The following is a 19208-nucleotide window of genomic DNA, read 5'->3' as shown; positions in this document are numbered from 1 at the left end:
CTTACCAGTCACTCTATCCTTCAAACTTTCAAACCATTAAACAGGCACTCTATCCTTCAAACTATTTAACAGGCAGCCCTTTCTAGCCAACTAACAAACAGGCAGACTTAACTAACAATTAACTAACTAACTACCTCTATCCTTCAAACTCTCTGACAGGCAGTCTTTCATACTATCTAACAGGCAGACTTTTCTAGCTCACTAACAAACAAACAGGCAGACATAACTAACTGATCAATTCAATACAGACTTGTGAAATTCAAGAAGATGTAACCATACTGTCCTCTCAGATACCTGCTTGGTGAATCATCAAAGATTTCTTAAACCAAAGTTGCAGGTGTAGGTATCAATCATTGAGGACAGTAGGAAACTCTTAAAGTGCTCCAAATGAATTATCAAAAACAATCTCAAATCATTGCTCAATAAATAATGTGGCATTCAAACAACACACTTATCTTAGTAATGTTCGGTCCCGGGAAAGATGATGGAAGTGCTGATTAAAGACAGCGTCTGGGAACACATCGATAACACTGGGCAGCTAAAGCCGAGCCAGCATGGCTTCTGCAAGGGCAGGTCATGCCTCACTAACTTATTATACTTCTTTGAGGGGGTAAACAGCCAGGTGGATAAAGGGGAATCTATAGACATCATTTACCTTGACTTCCAAAAAGCCTTCGACAAGGTACCACATGAAAGACTGCTAAGGAAGCTATGGAACCACGGGGTGCAAGGGGAGGTCCACCGATGGATCAAAAACTGGCTGGCGGACAGGAAACAGAGGGTTGGAATAAAGGGCCATTACTCAGACTGGCAATGGGTCACGAGTGGAGTTCCGCAGGGGTCGGTGCTGGACCGCTCCTGTTCAATATATTTATTAATGACCTGGAGGCAGGAACAAAATGTGAGGTTATTAAATTTGCGGATGACACCAAACTATACAGCAGGGTTGAAAACAAGGAGGACTGCAAAAATCTCCAAAAAGATCTGACAGCGCTAGAAGAGTGGGCCAAAAAGTGGCAAATGAGCTTCAACATAGGGAAATGCAAGGTCATGCATGTAGGGAAAAAGAACCCGATGTTCACTTACAAAATGGGGGGATCATCGCTAGGGGTGAGTAACCTTGAAAGAGAACTGGGAGTGATGGTAGACACATCATTGAAGGCGTCGGCGCAGTGCGCCACAGCCTCAAGGAAGGCAAACAAAATGTTGGGCATCATTAAGAAGGGTATCACGACCAGGACGAAGGAAGTCATCCTGCCACTGTATCGTGCAATGGTGCGCCCGCACCTGGAGTACTGTGTCTAGTACTGGTCGCCGTACCTCAAGAAGGACATGGCGGTACTTGAGAGAGCCCAGAGAAGAACAACTAAGCTAATAAAGGGTATGGAGGACCTCTCATATACTGACAGACTGAAGAAGCTGGGGCTTTTCTCCCTGGAGAAGCGGAGACTTAGAGGAGACATGATAGAAACCTTCAAGATCATGAAGGGCATAGAAAGAGTAGACAGGGACAGATTTTTCAAATTATGGGGAACCACAAGTACAAGGGGGCACTCAGAGAAACTGAAAGGGGAAAGGTTTAGAACAAACCAGGAAGTTCTTTTTCACCAAGAGGGTGGTGGATACATGGAACGCGCTACCGGAGGATGTGATAAGCAGAAGCACGCTACAGGGCTTCAAAGAAGGTCTGAGCAGGTACCTGGAGGACAAAGGGATTGAGGGGTATAGATAGGAGTAGAGGTGGGTAATAGGGATAGGATTAGAGGCAGTTACAAAATTAGTCAGGGACATTGTTCAGGCAATTGGGCCTGATGGGCCGCCTCAGGAGCGGACCGCTGGGCAGGATGGACGTCTGGTCTGTCTCAGCGGAGGCGACTTCTTATGTTCTTACCTTAAGAAGGATATGGCGTTACTCGAGAGGGTTCAGAGAAGAGCGACACGACTGATAAAAGGGATGGTAAACCTTTCATACGCTGAGAGATTGGAGAAACTGGGTCTCTTTTCCCTGGAGAAGAGGAGACTTAGAGGGGATATGATAGAGACTTACAAGATCATGAGGGGCATAGAGAAAGTAGAGAGGGACAGATTCTTCAAACTTTCAAATAATAAAAGAACAAGTTGAAAGGGGACAGATTCAATACAAATGCCAGGAAGTTCTTCTTTACCCAACGGGTGGTGGACACCTGGAATGCGCTTTCAGAGGACGTTATAAGGCAGAGTACGGTACTGGGGTTTAAGAAAGGATTGGACAATTTCCTGCTGAAAAAGGGAATAGAAGGGTATAAATAGAGGATTACTACACAGGTCCTGGACTTGTTGGGCCGCCGCATGAGCGGACTGCAGGGTATGATGGACCTCAGGTCTGATCCAGCAGAGGCATTGCTTATGTTATGTTCTTAGGACCTCCCGTATGAGGAACGGCTGGGTAAGTTGCAGCTATACTCACTCGAGGAATGCAGAGAGAGGGGAGACATGATCGAGACGTTCAAATATGTCACGGGCCGTATTGAGGTGGAAGAAGATCTCTTTTTTTTTAAAGGACCCACGGCAACAAGAGGGCATCCATTGAAAATCAGGGGTGGGAAATTTCATGGCGACACCAGAAAATATTTCTTCACCGAAAGGGTGATTGATCACTGGAATAATCTTCCACTACAGGTAATGGAGGCCAGCAGCGTGCCAGATTTTAAGAAAAGATGGGATTGGCATGTGGGTTCTCTTCATAGAGGAAGTTAGGGGGTGGGTCATTAGTGTGGGCTGACTGGATGGGCCGTGGCCCTTTTCTGCCATCATTTTCTATGTTTCTATGCACTGGTGTGATGTGATGACATCATGCGCGAATGCCGTTCTGACGTCACTCATTGCCTGAAGCTTTTCAAAACCCAAACAAAGTGCTGGACAAAATCCTGATGTCTGGTAAGCCCTAGTCCCAATGGACTCACAATCTAATGTACCTGGGGCAATGGGGGGGATTGGGTGATTTGCCCAGGATCACAGGGAGCAGTGTGGGTTTGAACCCATCGTCTCAGTGGGTTGAGGCTGTAGCTTTAATCACTGCACCACACTCTCCCCCCCCAACAAAGATTGTTTAAGATGTGTTGCTTGGACCTCTCATATAAAAAAAATACTGGTCCCTAACTCTGTATTGTTACAGGCAATCTCTCTATGATTTTTGAAGTTAAGTGGATTTTGTTATTTCTGAAAAACTTATATTAAAAAAATTGTAATAATATGGAAAATATGGATTTATGAGGACTTGGAAATCTATTATGTGTCTGGAAAAATACCTTTCCTACTGGCTAAGTATCTGAAGGTCCACCTTGTATAAGTTAATATTATTTGAGAAAATTGTTTTAAATGATATTTTGGTTTTTTTTTAATGTATATCTGCCAAGACTGGTTTTAGACATGGCTGGGGCCCACAAGAAAAACCTCACTCATTGGCTTTCAATCTCCAGCATAGCGGTGGGGTGGAACATCCTTGGCATCTCTGCAATTTTAAGATATGTTTGGCTATACCTGCATCACTTTCTAATGCAATGGTCTGCTTTGCAAGTGGTAATGCCACGCCCATCAGGTCTGAGTTTTGTTCCAGACTCCCCAGTGCCGTCACGACTGTGGCATAGATGTGGCCATTTCCCTTTGGCATCCTAAAATTCCCAGAACTGTGCACTGGCAGCTTGATGCAGGTACAATGATTCGTCAGTGACATCAGAGCTCCCCAGGAAGTCCAAAAATGATTAAAAAGCTTCCACCACTGCTAATGCAGAAGGGGAGGAATCCTTTTTTGTATTTGGAGTTACTGTTCTCATCTGCTTCAACTGTGAGTAACTTACTTTTGTACGAAAAAGTTCCCTCTAGAAAATCTGTTTTAGAGAATTCAGTTTGTTTAAAACTCACTGATTAGAACCATTCTATGCAGGGATGTGCTTTCTTTATCTAGCCCCATAGAGATCAAATCCAGCCCAATAGAAATCATTCCTACCATTAAATTACTGGGGGTTATCTTTGATGGAAAACTTATATACCATGACCAAATATGCGCATGTACTCAAAAATGTTTCTTTCGCTAAGTTTGATTCGTTCTCTTTCAAAATTGATAGATTCTTCTTCATTAAACATCCTCATTCACTCACTCGCCATTTTCTGCATTGACTATAGCAATGCTTTATATAAGGGAATAAACAAAAAACAAATCTGTAGATTACAAATTATCCAAAATAATCACTCACTCACAAAAATTTGACCACGTCACCCCCTTTTGATCAATGCTGTAGAACACCAAATTATTTATAAGATAATATTACTGTCTAGATCCAGTGGCCATCCTGATTTCATAAATAGGTTCTTGCAGTGGCGTACCTAGCATATGTGACACCCAGGGCCCATCATTTTTTGATACCCCCCCCATCTGTATGAAAAACATGATTTTTAGTAACAAGCCACAAGTCACACATGAGTACCTAGGAAAAGGCAGCATCTTACATGCTGCAGTGAGCAGTACAACATCAATACACCCATTGTAAAACTAAACAAGCCAGACTAGTACAGATCAATCCTAGCAAAAAAACATGTCTTTCGAACACAAAGAATACAGAAAACACCTTTGCCTAGTATGGAATATGTAATCACAAACTAACCCCTCCCTCTTTTACAAAACTGTAGTGTGGATTTTAGCCATGGTGGTAACAGCTCTGATGCTCATAGAATTCTGAACATCAGAGCTGCTACCACCACGGCTGGCGCTAAAAAACGCTCCACAGATTTGTAAAAGGGGGGATAAAATAGAAATACTTAGACAAAGGTTAAATTGAACCAGTAAGAAGCTGCATTTCTGTGGTGCATACAGTGCACCACAGAAACAGTGACACATGTCTCCTAAAGCAATAAATAAATAGAAAATTTTTTTCTACCTTTGTCTTCTGTGGTTTCTGCTTTCCTCATCTTCTTGTAACTCTCTTCCTTCCATCCATTGTCTGCTGTCTCTCTTCCCCTATATGGCATCTTCTCTCCTTCTATGCCCCTTCCAGAAACTGTATGCCTCCCCCTTCCATCTCTCCTTTCACCCCCATTGGTCTGGCATCTCTCTCCTCTCCTTCCCTCTCCCAAACCTCTCCTCTGCAATCCCTTTCCCTTTTTTCCCTCATTTTCCTTTTCAATTTATTTCCTGCATCTGTCTAGATTACGTTCTTACTACCCTCTCATCAATGTCCTTTTTTATTATCTACCTAAAGCTTGCCACCTCTTTAAACTAAACTAAACTAAACATTAGGTTTCTATACCGCACCATCTCCATGGTCGTGGAGCTCGGCACGGTTTACAGGGGTTGTAATAAGAAAGGAACTCCAGGGAAAGGGTTAGATGTAGATCGGAGGGGAGAAGAATGTTAGAGAGCAAGGATGTCAGAGAGGGGAGAAGTTAGATTTTAGAGAAAAGCCAGGTTTTCAGGTGTTTGCGGAAGGGTTGGAGAGCACTCAGGTTGCGAAGGGGAGAGGTGAGGTTATTCCAGAGCTCGGTGAATCTGAAGAGGAGGGAAGTCCCCAGTTTTCCTGGGTGGGAAATGCCTTTTAGTGAGGGGAAGGATAGTTTTGATTTTTGGGACGGTCTGGGGATACTAAGATTCGAGGAGTTCCAGGAAAGAGGAATTAATGGAGGAAGGATGCCATGGAGGATCTTGAAGGTTAGGTTGATGCATTTGAAATGGACTCTGGAAGTTATTGGAAGCCAGTGAAGCTTGGAAAGGAGTGGTGTGACGTGATCGAATTTACTTTTAGAAAAGATAAGCTTGGCCGCGGTATTTTGGATCTGCTGGAGTCTGTGGAGGTTTTTCTTCGTTAGGCATAAGAAGATGGAATTGCAATAGTCCAGCCTGGAGAGGATGATGGATTGGACGAGCACTGCAAAATGATTTTGATGGAAACAGGATCTTACTGACCTCAGCATGTGAAGGCTGAAATAGCATTTTTTTACCAGGGAGTTGAGGTGGTCGTTGAAGGACAGTGTAGAATCAATGATGACGCCCAGGACCTTACTGGAGAATTCAAGCTGCAGAGAGGAGCCGGAAGGCAGTGGGATTGAGGGGGGTAATTGAGCTAATTTTGGGCCGAGCCAAAGTAGTTTTGTTTTGGATTCGTTCAATTTCATTTGGACGGACTGGGACCAAGATTGGAGGCTTGAGATACAGGAGGATATGTTCGATGGGAGATCGGTGAGGTTCGAGTCGGTCTCGAGAAGGACAAGGATGTCATCAGCATAGGTGTAAATTGTTTCAAGGGGGGATAGGTGGAGGAGTTTTAGGGAGGACATATAAATGTTGAAGAGGATAGGAGAAAGAGGTGAACCTTGCGGGACTCCACAGATTGATGTCCAAGGGGAGGAAGAGGTACCATTCATGTTGACAATGTAGGAGCGGGAACGAAGGAATTTTGAGAACCATTCAAGGACAGTGGAGGTGATGCCAATTTCGGAGAGTTGGTAAAGTAAAATGTCGTGATGAACGACGTCGAAAGCGGCAGAGAGGTCAAATTGCAAGAGGACAGCGAACTTGTTGCGGGAGTGAAGTTGTTGGACCTTGGAGATTAGGGAGGTCAGTAGGGATTCGGTGCTGTAATTGGGACGAAAGCCGTGTTGGTAGGGTAAGAGGATGGAGAATTTCTCTAGGTAGGATGAGAGTTGAGTCGATATGATGGATTCGAGCATCTTGGTTAGGAGAGGGATATTCACTATTGGGCGATAGCTAGATGGAGAGGAAAGGTCAAGGTCGGGTTTTTTCAATAGAGGGGTTAGGGCGATGTGGCCCATTTCTGGGGAGAAAAGGCCCGAATGTAGAGCGGAGTTTAGGAGTTTAGTAATGGAAGAGATGGCTTGTGTGGGTATTTCCTCGTAGAGGTAGGAGGGGAAAGGGTCTAAAGAACAGTTGCAGGATTTCATTTTGAGACAGAGTTTGAGGATGGTGGAATCGGATACTTTGTCGAAGGCAGCCCAGAGTCTGTCGGCTGGGATAGCGCTGGAGGCCGATAGAGTAGGGTTGGGGTCAGTGAGCACCAGGGAGTTGTAGGAGACTGCAGGAGGGAAGGAGCAGCATAGGGTAGTGACCTTATCATTGAAGAAATTTGCCAGGACATCGGCTGAGGGAGAGGAGGGGAAAGAGGTGGAGTCTTTTTTGGAGGTTAGAGAGCGCCAGATTTTGAAAAGTGTGCTACTCTGATTATTGGATCTAGAGATTTGCTCGCCATAGAAGTTCTTTCTTGCTTTTTTTAATGTAGAATTATAGTGCTTGATGCTGGCTCTCCAGGATTGTTTGTCTGTAGGGGAGTTGGATTTTTTCCATTTGCGCTCCAGGGCTCGACATTTCTGCTTTAGTTCTCTATGATAAGGGAGGTACCAGGGGGCTTTGCGAGGGTAAGAGATGGATTTGGTGGAAAGGGGGGCGAGGGAGTGGTAGGTGGATTCGGAGAGGGCGGTCCAGTTATGCCAGTTGGATTCGGGGTCTACAGGTTTAGGAGCGGAGGAGAGTTGATTGAGAAATTTTGTCCAGAACAGGTCGCTTGGAATTTTTTTGCGAAAGGTGATGAGGTTAGGGGAGAGGGGAGGAGCCCCGAGATGTGACATGAAAATGGGGATGGAGAAGGTCCCAAGGAAGTGGTCAGACCAGGGGACCTGTTCCCAGCGGGTGTCACCGACTGAGGTTTTGTAAGCGGTAAGATCAAGGAAAGTAATGAGGTCAGAGTGTGACCCTTTTCATGGGATGGGGATGGTGAGGGGGGTGAGAAACCGAGAGAGGCGAGGAAGCTCTTCAGTTCTACCGTATCCTTGTTGGTATTGTCATCAAGGTGGAGATTGATGTCCCTGATGATCAAAAGCCTTTGAAATTTGAGGAAGGCGTTTGATATGGTTTCGAGGACGAGATCAGCGGATTTGTTCCAGGGGCAGGTGGGCGATAAAGAAGTAGGATTCCAATGGGTGAGGTTGGAGTTCGTTGTTGACCGAGGCCAACATGTATTCTAGGGAAGTGTGGCAGCTCTTTTCGATGAGCTGGACATCGAAGAAGGATTTGTAAATTAGTGCCAGGCCGCCTCCTATTCTGTTAGATCTGGGAGAGAACAGACCTTGGAAGCCGTGGGAGCAGAGTTCATTTTCTGTAAATGTGTCATCTTTCATGATCCAGGATTCTGTGATACATAGGAATCCCGGGTCAGAGTCCACAAGAAGGTCCTTCAGGATTTGAGTCTTATTGCAAGCGGATCTGGCATTGCAATAGAGTGTTGGGACTGGAGTAAGCGAGTCAGAGGCAAGGTTAGGGAGGTTGGCGGAGGGAACGGGCTTTAAGGGTGTGTGGTTGACTCTTCGAGGATTTTTTTTGGAGGAATGGATTCTGGGGCGAAGTAGAGTGGGGATTCTGAGGCCAGGACAGAAGTTGAGATCAATTGAGGGGTCAGGAAGGTTAGGGGAAGGAGGTGTCAGGCAGGGGGTGGTGTAGGGAGAAGAGCAGAGCAGGAGGAGAAGGAGCCAGAAAGGCGGCTTCATGTTTTGTTTTTTTAAATTTTTGGGGAGAGCTTTATCGGGGGGAGAGCTAGGCAATATGCCTAGTCAGTGCCTCCAGTGTTTCCCTAACTCAATCCTTTTCTCCCCATCATGTGCCTTCCTTTTATTTATCCCCTCCTTCCATCATGTACCCTCTTTCTCCAACCCTTCAATCTAGTACCTTCTCCTCTCTCTGTCCACTTCCATCCAGCATCTGCTCCCCTCTTTCTCTCCTCCCATTTCCTTCCTGCATTTGCTCCCTTATCTATCCCATCTGCATTTCCATCCAGCATAGGCTCCCCACTACCATACAATGTCTGCCTTTTTCTCGCCATCCACCCCTCTTCAATCAGCATCTACCCCCTTTCTTTCCCTTAAATATCCTTCCCCTTATGTCTCTCCCCTTTCTCTGTACATCAATTCCATCAACACCACCCTTCCATATCACCCTGCCCCCTTTCTTTCCCTCCACCACTCTTCCAGCAGTCCTGCTCCATTCTCTCCCTTCATGCAGCAAGGTCCCGCAATGATTCGTCTGCTGGCTCTGCTCTGGAAGAAGTAAGTTACGTCGAAGGGAGTGGACCCGGCAGACGCAGGGAGTTGAGGCAAAGTCCCGCAATGACTGCATCTGCCGGGTCCATCCCATCCGACGTAACTTACTTCTTCCAGAGCAGATCCGGCAGACGAGTCATCACGGGACCTTCCTGTACCTCAGCGCGGCTGCCGACTCTGCTGCAGAGAAAGTAAGTCAGAGGTAACGTGACCATTTATTTTTTTCATCAAAAGGGGACATCTATTAATTGACTGTGTATCCTTTCTTTCATTTCTTTCTTTCTGTACTCAGGCTCAACAATTGTCCCTTTCTATTCCCTCCCTCCTTCCTTCCTTCCCATGTTCTTAGTGCCCCCAGTGCCTCCGTCCTGTGTCCTTAGTGCCCCCAGTGCCTCCTTCATGTGCCCATGGTGCTCCCAGTGCCTCCTTCCCATGTCCTTAGTGCCCCCAGTGTCTCCGTCCTATGTCCATGGTGCCCCCAGTGCCTCCATCCTGTGTCCATGGTGCCCCCAGTGCCTCCTTCCTGTGTCCATGGTGCCCCCAGTGCCTCCTTCCTGTGTCCATGGTGCCCCCAGTGTCTCCTTCCCGTGTCCATAGTGCCCCCAGTGCCTCCTTCCCGTGTCCATGGTGCCCCCAGTGCCTCCTTCCTGTGTCCATAGTGCTTCCTTCCCGTGTCCTTAGTGCCCCCAGTGCCTCCATCCTGTGTCCATGGTGCCCCCAGTGCCTCCTTCCTGTGTCCATGGTGCCCCCAGTGCCTCCTTCCTGTGTCCATAGTGCCTCCTTCCCGTGTCCTTAGTGCCCCAGTGCCTCTGTCCTGTGTCCATGGTGCCCCCAGTGCCTCCATCCTGTGTCAATTGTGCCCCCTTCCCATGTCCTTAGTGCCCCCAGTGCCTCCTTCTTATGTCCCCCCACTGCCTTCCAAATTTTGTGCACCCCCAAAGCCAGCCTGCCTGCCTGCCTACCTATCTCCCTCCCTCCCTGCCGCGGAAAAAAAAAACAAAGCGCCTCTCTCCTTCCTTTCCCCTGGTCTGTGCCACTGCAATCTTACCTCCCCGCTGTCGCTGCTAATTGCCAACAACAAGTCTTCTTTCCAACGTCAATTCTGATGTCGGAGAGGATGTTCCGGGCCAGCCAATCACTGCCTGGCTGACCCGGAATGTCCTCTCCGATGTCAGAATTGACATCGGAAAGAAGACTTGTAGTCGGCGATTGGCAGCAGCGAGGAGGAAGTAAGGACTGGAACGACGCGGAACGGGGGAAAAGAAGGGCAGGAGGACCTGGACCTGGCAGGAGGGCAGGAGGACCCGGGTAGTAGGGCAGGAGGCTGTGCACTTCCCCAAGCCGTGCACCCAGCGCGGTCCTCCCCCCCCCCCCTGCTCCCCCTTGGTACGCCACTGGGCTCTTGATTCCTTCTCTCCATCGATCCCTTCGCTCGGTTACTTTAAAAAAACCTGCTTTCAATTCCTTCATTAAAACATATCAATATTATGCGAACCAACAATTTTTCTGTCGTGGCCCCAACGCTTTGGAATTCTGCTCTGATACAGCTAAGAATGGCGACTTCTTTAAATACCTTTAAGACCAGCTTAAAAACATTCTTGTTCAAGGATGCTTTAGGACATTTTAATCGCTTCTCGATGATCTTTAATCTGAATGACGGCTGGTCGTTTTGTCTTCTCTCCTTTTTCTATAGATATTGTACTTATTGCCTCTCCTCCTACTGTTTCTGTTATGTAGGTGTAGTGTTATCTATACAGTATATATATCTATATTTATATATATTTTTTAATCATGACATTGTACCCTGTTTATTTCTTTTTGCATTTAATATATTGTGTATGTATTGTACCTTTGTAAACTGCCTTGAAGTTTGATTAGGCGGTGTAACAAATTTTTAATAAAAGTTGAAACTTTATAAAATACATTCATGAAAGGTAGACTAAGAGCCAAACACAGTACGTGTACGAGGGGCTGCTGAAAAGTTCTCAGCCCAACCAAGAAGAGAGTGACGTGGAGCCATGAAACCTACAAGTTATTCCACACTTTTCTTGTTTCATGTCATATCATTGAAAGGAAAAGCGCCAAGAAAAGTGTGGACTAACTGGTAGGTTTCATGGCTCCACGTCACTCTCTTCTTGGTTGGGCTGAGAACTTTTCAGCAGTCCCTCATACATAGGGGTCCTTGTACAAAGAGACACGTTAGCCGTTTTAGCACGCGCGTAGATTTAGCATGCTCTAAATGCTAATGCGTCCATAGACTTATAATGGGTGCGTTAGCGATTAGCACGCGCTAAAACGACTAACGCACCTTAGTAAAATAGGGAGATAGTCTTAAAATTAGTATCTAACAGCAAAAAAATGCTTCTTCAAAGCCTGAACAAATTTCCCAAAGCATTTCTTAAATAGTGTTGCTCTCACTTGAGGTGCCAGCCTGTGCCCTAAATTTGGGGTAGTGACTTGAAGAGGCTTTTACATGAGTCTGACTTCAACCTCGCTGCTTTTAAGGGTGGAATTTCCAACAGGTTAGCGAATTTCAGGTCAGGACATACCATAAAAGTAGGCATTTTAGTCACCGAGGAGCCTCTCTGCTCTACAGTCTGCAATAAAAATCCCTTATGTGGCATGAAAAGTGTGTGTGTGTGTGGGGGGGGGGTGTTGAATATTACTCTTGCCTTAATTGGAAGCCAATGTAATTTATGATAATAAGATGAAATATGATCTGACTTTTTAAAATTAACAATCAATTGGACAGCTGTATTTTGAATAATGCACAATCTGAGAAGATTTTTTTTGGTAACCGGCAAAGTAAATAATGTTGCAGTAATCGAAGATACTCAGAACTAAAGGTTGCACCAGCTATCTAAAATAAGAAACATCCAATTGTTCGTAATAGCACAGCATATAAAAACTTTTCCTTATCAAAGCATCAGTATGAATGTTCATTGAGAGATTTTGGTCTAAAATAACCCATTCAAGTTTAAGGCTCAATTCAATTTTCTTCTTCCATGGAGTAGCATCGAAGAATTTCATTTTCTTTGAATTGAGTTTTAACTTGAACTCATTCATCTACAATTCAACAATTGTAATTGCAGTAGAAATCGACTGCACAGCTTGAGATAATGAGGAAACAATAGGAATCACAATAGTTACATCATCTGCATAACTATAAAGTCTGACAACCCAAATTAGTAAGTCTGGGTCCCAAAGAAGCCAAATAAATATTAAAAAGTAAAGGAGAAAGGGGAGGACCCCTGAGGAACACCACATGAATGACTCCATTTACTAGAAAGTAGGATATCAAAGCGAACCTGATAGTTACGCGAATGCAGGAAACCTGGGACCCATCCAAATACTTAGTAGTACAGACAAGGGTCAGTCCTATACTCTTATTTCTCCTGCACTGTTACTAAACCAGCCCCTATAGCCTTCCAGTGTGGGGAAAAACGGTACAACTAGATTCATCACTGTGCCTAAGTTAATTCACGTCTTCATTTTTCTTAGCTGCTGGTTAGTCACAAAGCCCTCCTACCTCTTAATTTGGTGTAATATTGAAGGCCAGGACGTGTGTTGGGATGGCTATTGTTTCCTGTTTTGACGATGTGGTTCTTCCCTCTCCTTCCTTCCTGTTTTAGTACGACTGTGTGTCTTATTTTATGTCCTGCCCCCATTTTAGATTTCCGTACGCCGCTTAGAAACCTGATAAGCGGATGATCAAATTTTAAATAAACTTGGAAACTTGGAGACACTCTTTCCACTCCCCCTTGTCCCATTGATTTGTATCCTGCTGCAAGGTAAAGTTCAAGTTTATTATACTTGATAGACCGCATTGCAAGATTATCTATATTAAAATAAATTCAAAAAGAAAAGAATGCCATTTATCCAGATAGGAAAGTGGAGTGAGGGAAAAATTGTAATACTATCATCTCAATGTACTGTTTGCTAGTTTAAGAAGGATTAAATTAGAAAGTACGGTAAGTTTTCAGGCCTGCTTTAAATTTTTGAAAGGATTCCTCAAACCGTTAATATTGAGGGAGGTTTTTCCACAATGTAGGGCCCGTGGCACTAAAAATAGATGAATGGATTGTCCCTGAACTGAATTTGTCAAAATGATGGAATGCCTATGAGATTCTGGTTAGTAGATTGTAATGTACATGAGACAGGAGTTCCTAGTTGGGCAGCATCAACCTGGTGATGTTATTTCAGATCCTTCGAGGGATCTCTCACAGATGTGCTCGAGAGCTTCTGATTTCATGGAGATACTCAGACACAATGGGTTGATAAGTAATCAGAAATGCTGGAGAGTCCAACATACTGTGATGAAAGAGGCTGAGACCTAGGGGAGTACTTTCTCTGTTTACTCTGAGGAGGACAAAGGGTAAGAAAGTCATATTTATTTATTTCAATTTATTACCCGTCCTCCCGGAAAGCTCAGGGCAGGTAACAGAAGAACAAACACACATTCCGAGAATGAGGTAACAGAATAACAAGGGGACCTAGGTACAATATTAAAGGCTAACAGTTTATCATCAAGGAACAATGTACAGATTCCATAGGCAAAGGATCTAGGTACAAGGTGAAGCTATCATGTTATCATGTCCTGAAGCAGTGGCGTACCTAGGGTATGTGGCACCCGGGGCCCATCATTTTTTGACACCCCCCCCCCCCCCATGTAAAAAAATTTTTTTTTTTTTTTTTTTGCAATAACCATGAAATGGAATAAATGGTCAGAATAGAAACAGGCAGTGAAAATTTTCTTTTATTGAACCTCATATATGTAACCATTATTCCCAACATAATATAACATAAATTATGTCTAAATTGTCATGACATTAGAAGTACATATGGAGTAGTTGCAGGTGATGCTTGGGACAGTTCTGATTGTGTTAGTTCGGTTTTATGTGTTTTTTGAATAGAAGGGTTTTTATTTCTTTTTGAAGGTTTTGCAGTCTGTGGTTGATATCAATTGGTTGTAGAGTTGGGGGTCGAGTGTTGCAGCTCGAATGGCTAGGAGGTTGTCGAACAGTTTTTTTCTTTTGACGTTTTTGGTACCCTCCAACCAAAAAAGTCAAAAAAAAAAAACTGTTCGACAACCTCCTAGCCATTCGAGCTGCAACACTGCAACACTGATAAGTTCCCAGAAAAAAAATACATTAAAATAAGAAGTACTGAGGATGCCATCTCTCCCCAATCCCAGGTCCTAAAGTCTAAGACAGTAGCGCAAACTAATGCTGCCAGATACAGGAAAAAAAAATTTTGATTCGATTCAGCCTATTGAATTGGTTTTTCAATTTGATTTTCCTGCCCAGTTGGGTGATTTTTTTCAAAACTCCTGGTGGGTTTTATAGCTTTTTCACCCCCTTTGGCTTCTCCTAACCACACTGGCGCTGTGGTGTAAATAAAATAAAGAAACAAAAAGGACTTTTCCTCTTTCTGTTAAATCCTAGCTCACGTTTGCAGTCCAACACCAGCTCTGGCAGGATACACATTTCAAATCTGACATGTTATAATCACAAAACAGAAAATAAAATTAATTTTTCTACCTTTTGTTGTCTGGTTATATTTCAAATCTTGTTGGTCCAAGGCTCTGGTTTTCTTCTGATAACTTGCTTGCCAGGGTCTCCTTCTTTCTGCATGCTAACCATCCATCTGCCAACTCTGTCCTCCCTTTCCATTTCCCTTCCCTTCCCAGGAAGTCTGGTATCTTTCCTTTTTTTCATCTCCCTCCACAGATCCACCTTTTCTTAAATACCCTTTCATCCGGCATCTCTCCCTCCTTCCCCACCATCCCAGAGTCCACCATCTCTCCGTTTCTTTTCCTAATTACCCTCCTATCCAGTATCTCTATCCCTCCTCCACACCATCCCTTGTGTCCAATTTTCTCCCTTTCTGTTTCCTTCCCTCCCTAAATCCCATGGTCCATCATCTCTCTCCGTCTCCTCTATTTTCAGACCCATTATTTCTTCCCCCCCCCCCAAAGTTTGGCATATGCATGTCTCTTTGAACACCCCCTTCCCTCCGTGTACTTCTAAATCATGGTCCCCCCCCAAAGGTCTGCCTGTCCCACCTTGAAGGCCTGCACCCCCTTGAAGGCCTGTCCCTTCCCCTTGTAGGCCTGTCCCCCCCTTGAAGGCCTGCCTGCCTGTCCCCCCCTTGAAGGTCTGCACCTCCCGAAGGCCTGCACCCCCCCGAAGGCCTGTCCCCCACTTGAAGGCCTGTCCCCCCTTTAAGGCCTGCCTGCCTGCCTTTCCCCCCCTTGAAGGCCTGCCCCCCCCCTTGAAGGCCTGCCCCCCCCCTTGAAGGCCTGCCCCCCCCCTTGAAGGCCTGTCCCCCCCCTTGTAGGCCTGTCCCCCCCCCTTGTAGGCCTGTCCCCCCCTTGAAGGCCTGCCTGCCTTTCCCCCTTGAAGGCCTGCACCCCCTTGAAGGTCTGCACCCCCCCAAAGGCCTACACCCCCCCCCGAAGGCCTGCACCCCCCTGAAGGCCTGCCTGCCCCCCTTGAAGGCCTGCACCCCTTGAAGGTCTGCACCCCCCCCGAAGGCCTGTCCCCCCTTGAAGGCCTGCCTGCCTGCCTGTCACCCCCTCCCCCTTGAAAGCCTGCTTGCCTGCCCGCCCGCCCCACCCTGAAGGCCTGATGCCCCGACCCACCCCGAAGGACCGCTCGCCCCCCTGGCCTCCCCGCACCACCTATGAACAGCCGCAGCAGGATCGCGAAGTCAGCGTCAGCGATCCCTGCGCTGCTTCCTGCGCCACGGTCCCGCCCCTCCTCTGACGTCAGAGGAGGGGCGGGATCGCGGCGCAGGAAGCAGCGCAGGGATGCTGACGCTGACTTCGCGATCCTGCTGCGGCTGTTCATAGGTGGTGCGGGTAGGCCTGGGGGGCGAGCGGTCCTTCGGGGGTGGCGGGGGACTGAACGGCAAGGCCGGGAACACCCCCTTAGGGCTGGTACCCGGGGCGGCGCCCCGCCCCCCCCCCCCCCTAGGTACGCCACTGTCCTGAAGGCAATCAGGTGGAGCAAGGGCATACATATAATTTAGGGAGCGGAGACTCTGGAAACACAGAGAGCATAGCAGCAGTAGTGGGAGGGTGAGACCAGTATAGCATCACTTGGGAGCTAGTGTCATAGAATGAGGGTGAGAAGTGGCTTACCAGGGAAAACTCACATGCAAGAGAGGTGGTTATATGAGCGCAGAGGGTAAGAAGAATGGCCATTTAACCCTACTCTCTGTTTCTGTCCAATAACCAAGTACTAATCCACAACAGAACATTGCCACCTATCCCATGACTTTTTAATTTTTTCAGGAATCTTTCAAGAGGAACACTTTGCTAAAAGCTTGTACTGTTGGGGGGGGGGAGCACAACCCCCATGTCAACCCCAAACTGTGTCTCTATTGTCTTGTTAGGGGCTTGGCAGGCACAGGCATTTTGAATAGGTTTAGCATAGCATTGTCTTCATACTCGTAAGAGAGGAAACTCTTTGCCGACTTAGCTGAATGAAGTAAGGAATGAGAAAGAAGGGGAAAGGATATTTCTAAGTATGCAAAACCATATAAATCAGCAGCTGGATTAATCTGGGCCTGCTGTAAGCTGACAGGAAAAGGAATTTAGAAACAGCAGATATGGACTAAAATTTTCATTTGCAATCCCTGAGATCTAGCGCTGAATTTGACTGCCTGCTCTATGGTGTATATACGCATTGTTGCATAAGCTGTAAGTGTTAACTTTCTGGTCTTTTTTATACAGGAAAGGAGCTTTCTCCAGAACTGAAGAAGACATCATCCATACATCATGTTGGTTGTAAACACTACCAGCATTCAACCTTCCACCTTCTTGTTGGTTGGCATTCCTGGGCTTGAAGCATTTCACATCCTGATCTCATTGCCCTTCTGTTCAGTGTATATCATTGCTCTGATAGGGAATGCCACTCTTCTGTACATTATAAAAGTTGAAGCAAGCTTGCATGAGCCTATGTATATTTTTCTTTCCATGTTATCAGTCATCGATCTAGTGTTGTCCACTTCCATTGCACCAAAAATGTTGGCCATCTTTTGGTTCAATTCCAGAGACATAGATTTTTATGCCTGTCTCACCCAGATGTTCTTTCTTCATTCATTTGCCATCATGGAATCTGCCCTGCTTCTGGCTATGGCTTTGGATCGCTATGTTGCAATCTGCAAGCCCCTGAGATATGCATCCATTTTGACCAACCAGGTTATTATTAAAATCGGTGTCGCCGCTTTAATCAGAGCAGTTGCTTTAATGACACCTTTACCTTTTTTGTTAAAAGGTTCCCCTACTGCAGAAGTAATATAGTTCACCATACATACTGTGAACATATGGCTGTGGTGAAACTGGCATGTGCCAACACTACATTCAATAACATCTATGGTATAATAGTTGCTTTGTTCATTGTTGGATTGGATTTATTGTTTATTATATTGTCTTATGTTTGGATTCTTAGGGCAGTCTTTAGACTGGCCTCCAAGGAAGCTCGCCTCAAAGCCCTCAGCACCTGTGCCTCCCATATCTCTGCCATCTTAATCTTCTATGTTCCTGTTGTCCTCAGTTCTGTGGTACACAGGTTTGGTCAGAAGGTGGCTCCTCATATTCACATCTTACTGGCCAACACCTACCTCCTTCTCCCACCCATGATAAACCCAATTGTTTATGGTGTGAAAACAAAACAGATTCGTGAAAGGGTGCTGAACTTGTTCTATCGAAAGAGCGAGTAGTCAGCTTGGAGACCTCTCAGTTTCCTTCCACTTTGAAGAGGAACATTTAAGGGCATAAAGAGAATACAAATGAAGCCATAAGTCCTCAGCCAATGTCATGTGTAGCAAGCCTCTTGGAGGGTGAGATGGCTCCATACCTCCTTCTAGTTAGTCCTGTAGAGGTTGAAAAGAGTGGAATGAAGGCATTGTGTCTGCTGCAATGGCTTCACTCCTTTTGGAGTTTGAGGACCGATTCTCATTCTACCTAGAAAAGAATGGGAAAGAGATTTCTTCAAGGCCTTAACTTGTTCATGATTATACACACGCATGTGTATTATTTAGTTTACTAGTCAGAAAGAAGGCACCATCAAGGCATTTAAGCGTTATTCTATAATATTTACCCTAAGATTGCTAGTCATATGTTAGGCTATGGTAATGTTTAAATTTATTAGTATTTTCTAATGTTGTAATTGGTAGGTTACCCTCCAAGGATTTCTTACACTATTCCTCAAGAGCTAATACATTTTTAGCCTTCTAATTGGTTCGAGGGCCTCTAAATCAGAGATCAGGTCAGGGGCTGGTAAATGTGGAGGTCTATACATATGGAGCACAGGCAAGGCTACCACAGAATTTTGGAAGTTACTCATATTCTTGTCGTTTCAATGCAACTGTGGTTACGCCAGGTCTAAGGCTGCTGTAACAGCAGGCCATGTACTGGCAATTCTCCATTATCTGGGTCCCCAGATGCCCTTATAGAATAAGTTCCCACCATGTATCCTCAGGGCGCCTAAATCCCTCTATGAATAAGCATCTCCTCTGCCAAAATTCAGAGGCAGTATCCAGGATAGTCCCACACCCCACACTGGCACTATCCAGGTAGCACTAGGGTAGAGAGGGGCAGTCCTCCAAACTCTATAGATACTCTACAGTATTCCATCTATATCCTTATAGCTCCGCATATGTAAAGTTATGCCATCAGAGAATCTGCCCCAACTTAAAACACAGAGTTATAAGAATACAGAGGTCATTTTTCAAATTGATTTAACTGGGCAGGAGAAGATCCAGGTGACAGCTGGTGATATCGCAGATAGCTGTCATGTTGGCAGAAAGGACTGAGCACTACAGGCCCAGGCATGGGGAGATGGACACAGGGAGGCCTCAAATGTAAACATTCATCTCTCTTCCACTCATATGCCACTCTAATTCTGTCTCTTAAATCATCACCTTTAACAATCCTTCCCTTCCGATCATCCATTCTTATCCTTCCTTCCCCCTCCCCCTATTATGTCTTTAGCTTCAAGGCTTATACCATTTAATTACTGTATAACTTATTTAAATAATTTCTTTTCATATGACAGTGTTGAGTATTGTTAGTGATGGTTTATTTTTTGTATAAGATATTTTCTTAAATCAATAAAATCTCTGAA

The 19208-nt window shown here is 45.4% G+C and overlaps 2 protein-coding genes across 2 annotated transcripts in view; one reads left to right on the top strand and one right to left on the bottom strand.

The window, feature by feature from the left end:
- The window catches only part of LOC117362320 (olfactory receptor 51D1-like), a 17026-nt gene extending 13377 nt beyond the window's left edge, over positions 1-3649 (bottom strand). The window contains exon 1 of the mRNA XM_033948550.1: positions 3520-3649. Within this exon, the coding sequence (XP_033804441.1) occupies positions 3520-3649 (130 nt within the window). The remainder of the gene's footprint in view (positions 1-3519) is intronic.
- LOC117361910 (olfactory receptor 52K1-like) overlaps positions 1-19208 on the top strand; it is a 27421-nt gene extending 8213 nt beyond the window's left edge. The window contains 2 exon segments of the mRNA XM_033947492.1: positions 16814-17342; positions 17345-19208. Of these exon segments, the coding sequence (XP_033803383.1) occupies positions 16859-17342; positions 17345-17802 (942 nt within the window). The 5' untranslated portion in view covers positions 16814-16858 and the 3' untranslated portion in view covers positions 17803-19208.

This window comes from Geotrypetes seraphini, chromosome 6 (assembly GCF_902459505.1).
Source record: "Geotrypetes seraphini chromosome 6, aGeoSer1.1, whole genome shotgun sequence".
Taxonomy (NCBI): domain Eukaryota; kingdom Metazoa; phylum Chordata; class Amphibia; order Gymnophiona; family Dermophiidae; genus Geotrypetes; species Geotrypetes seraphini.
This window is presented reverse-complemented; position numbering and strand designations above follow the sequence as displayed.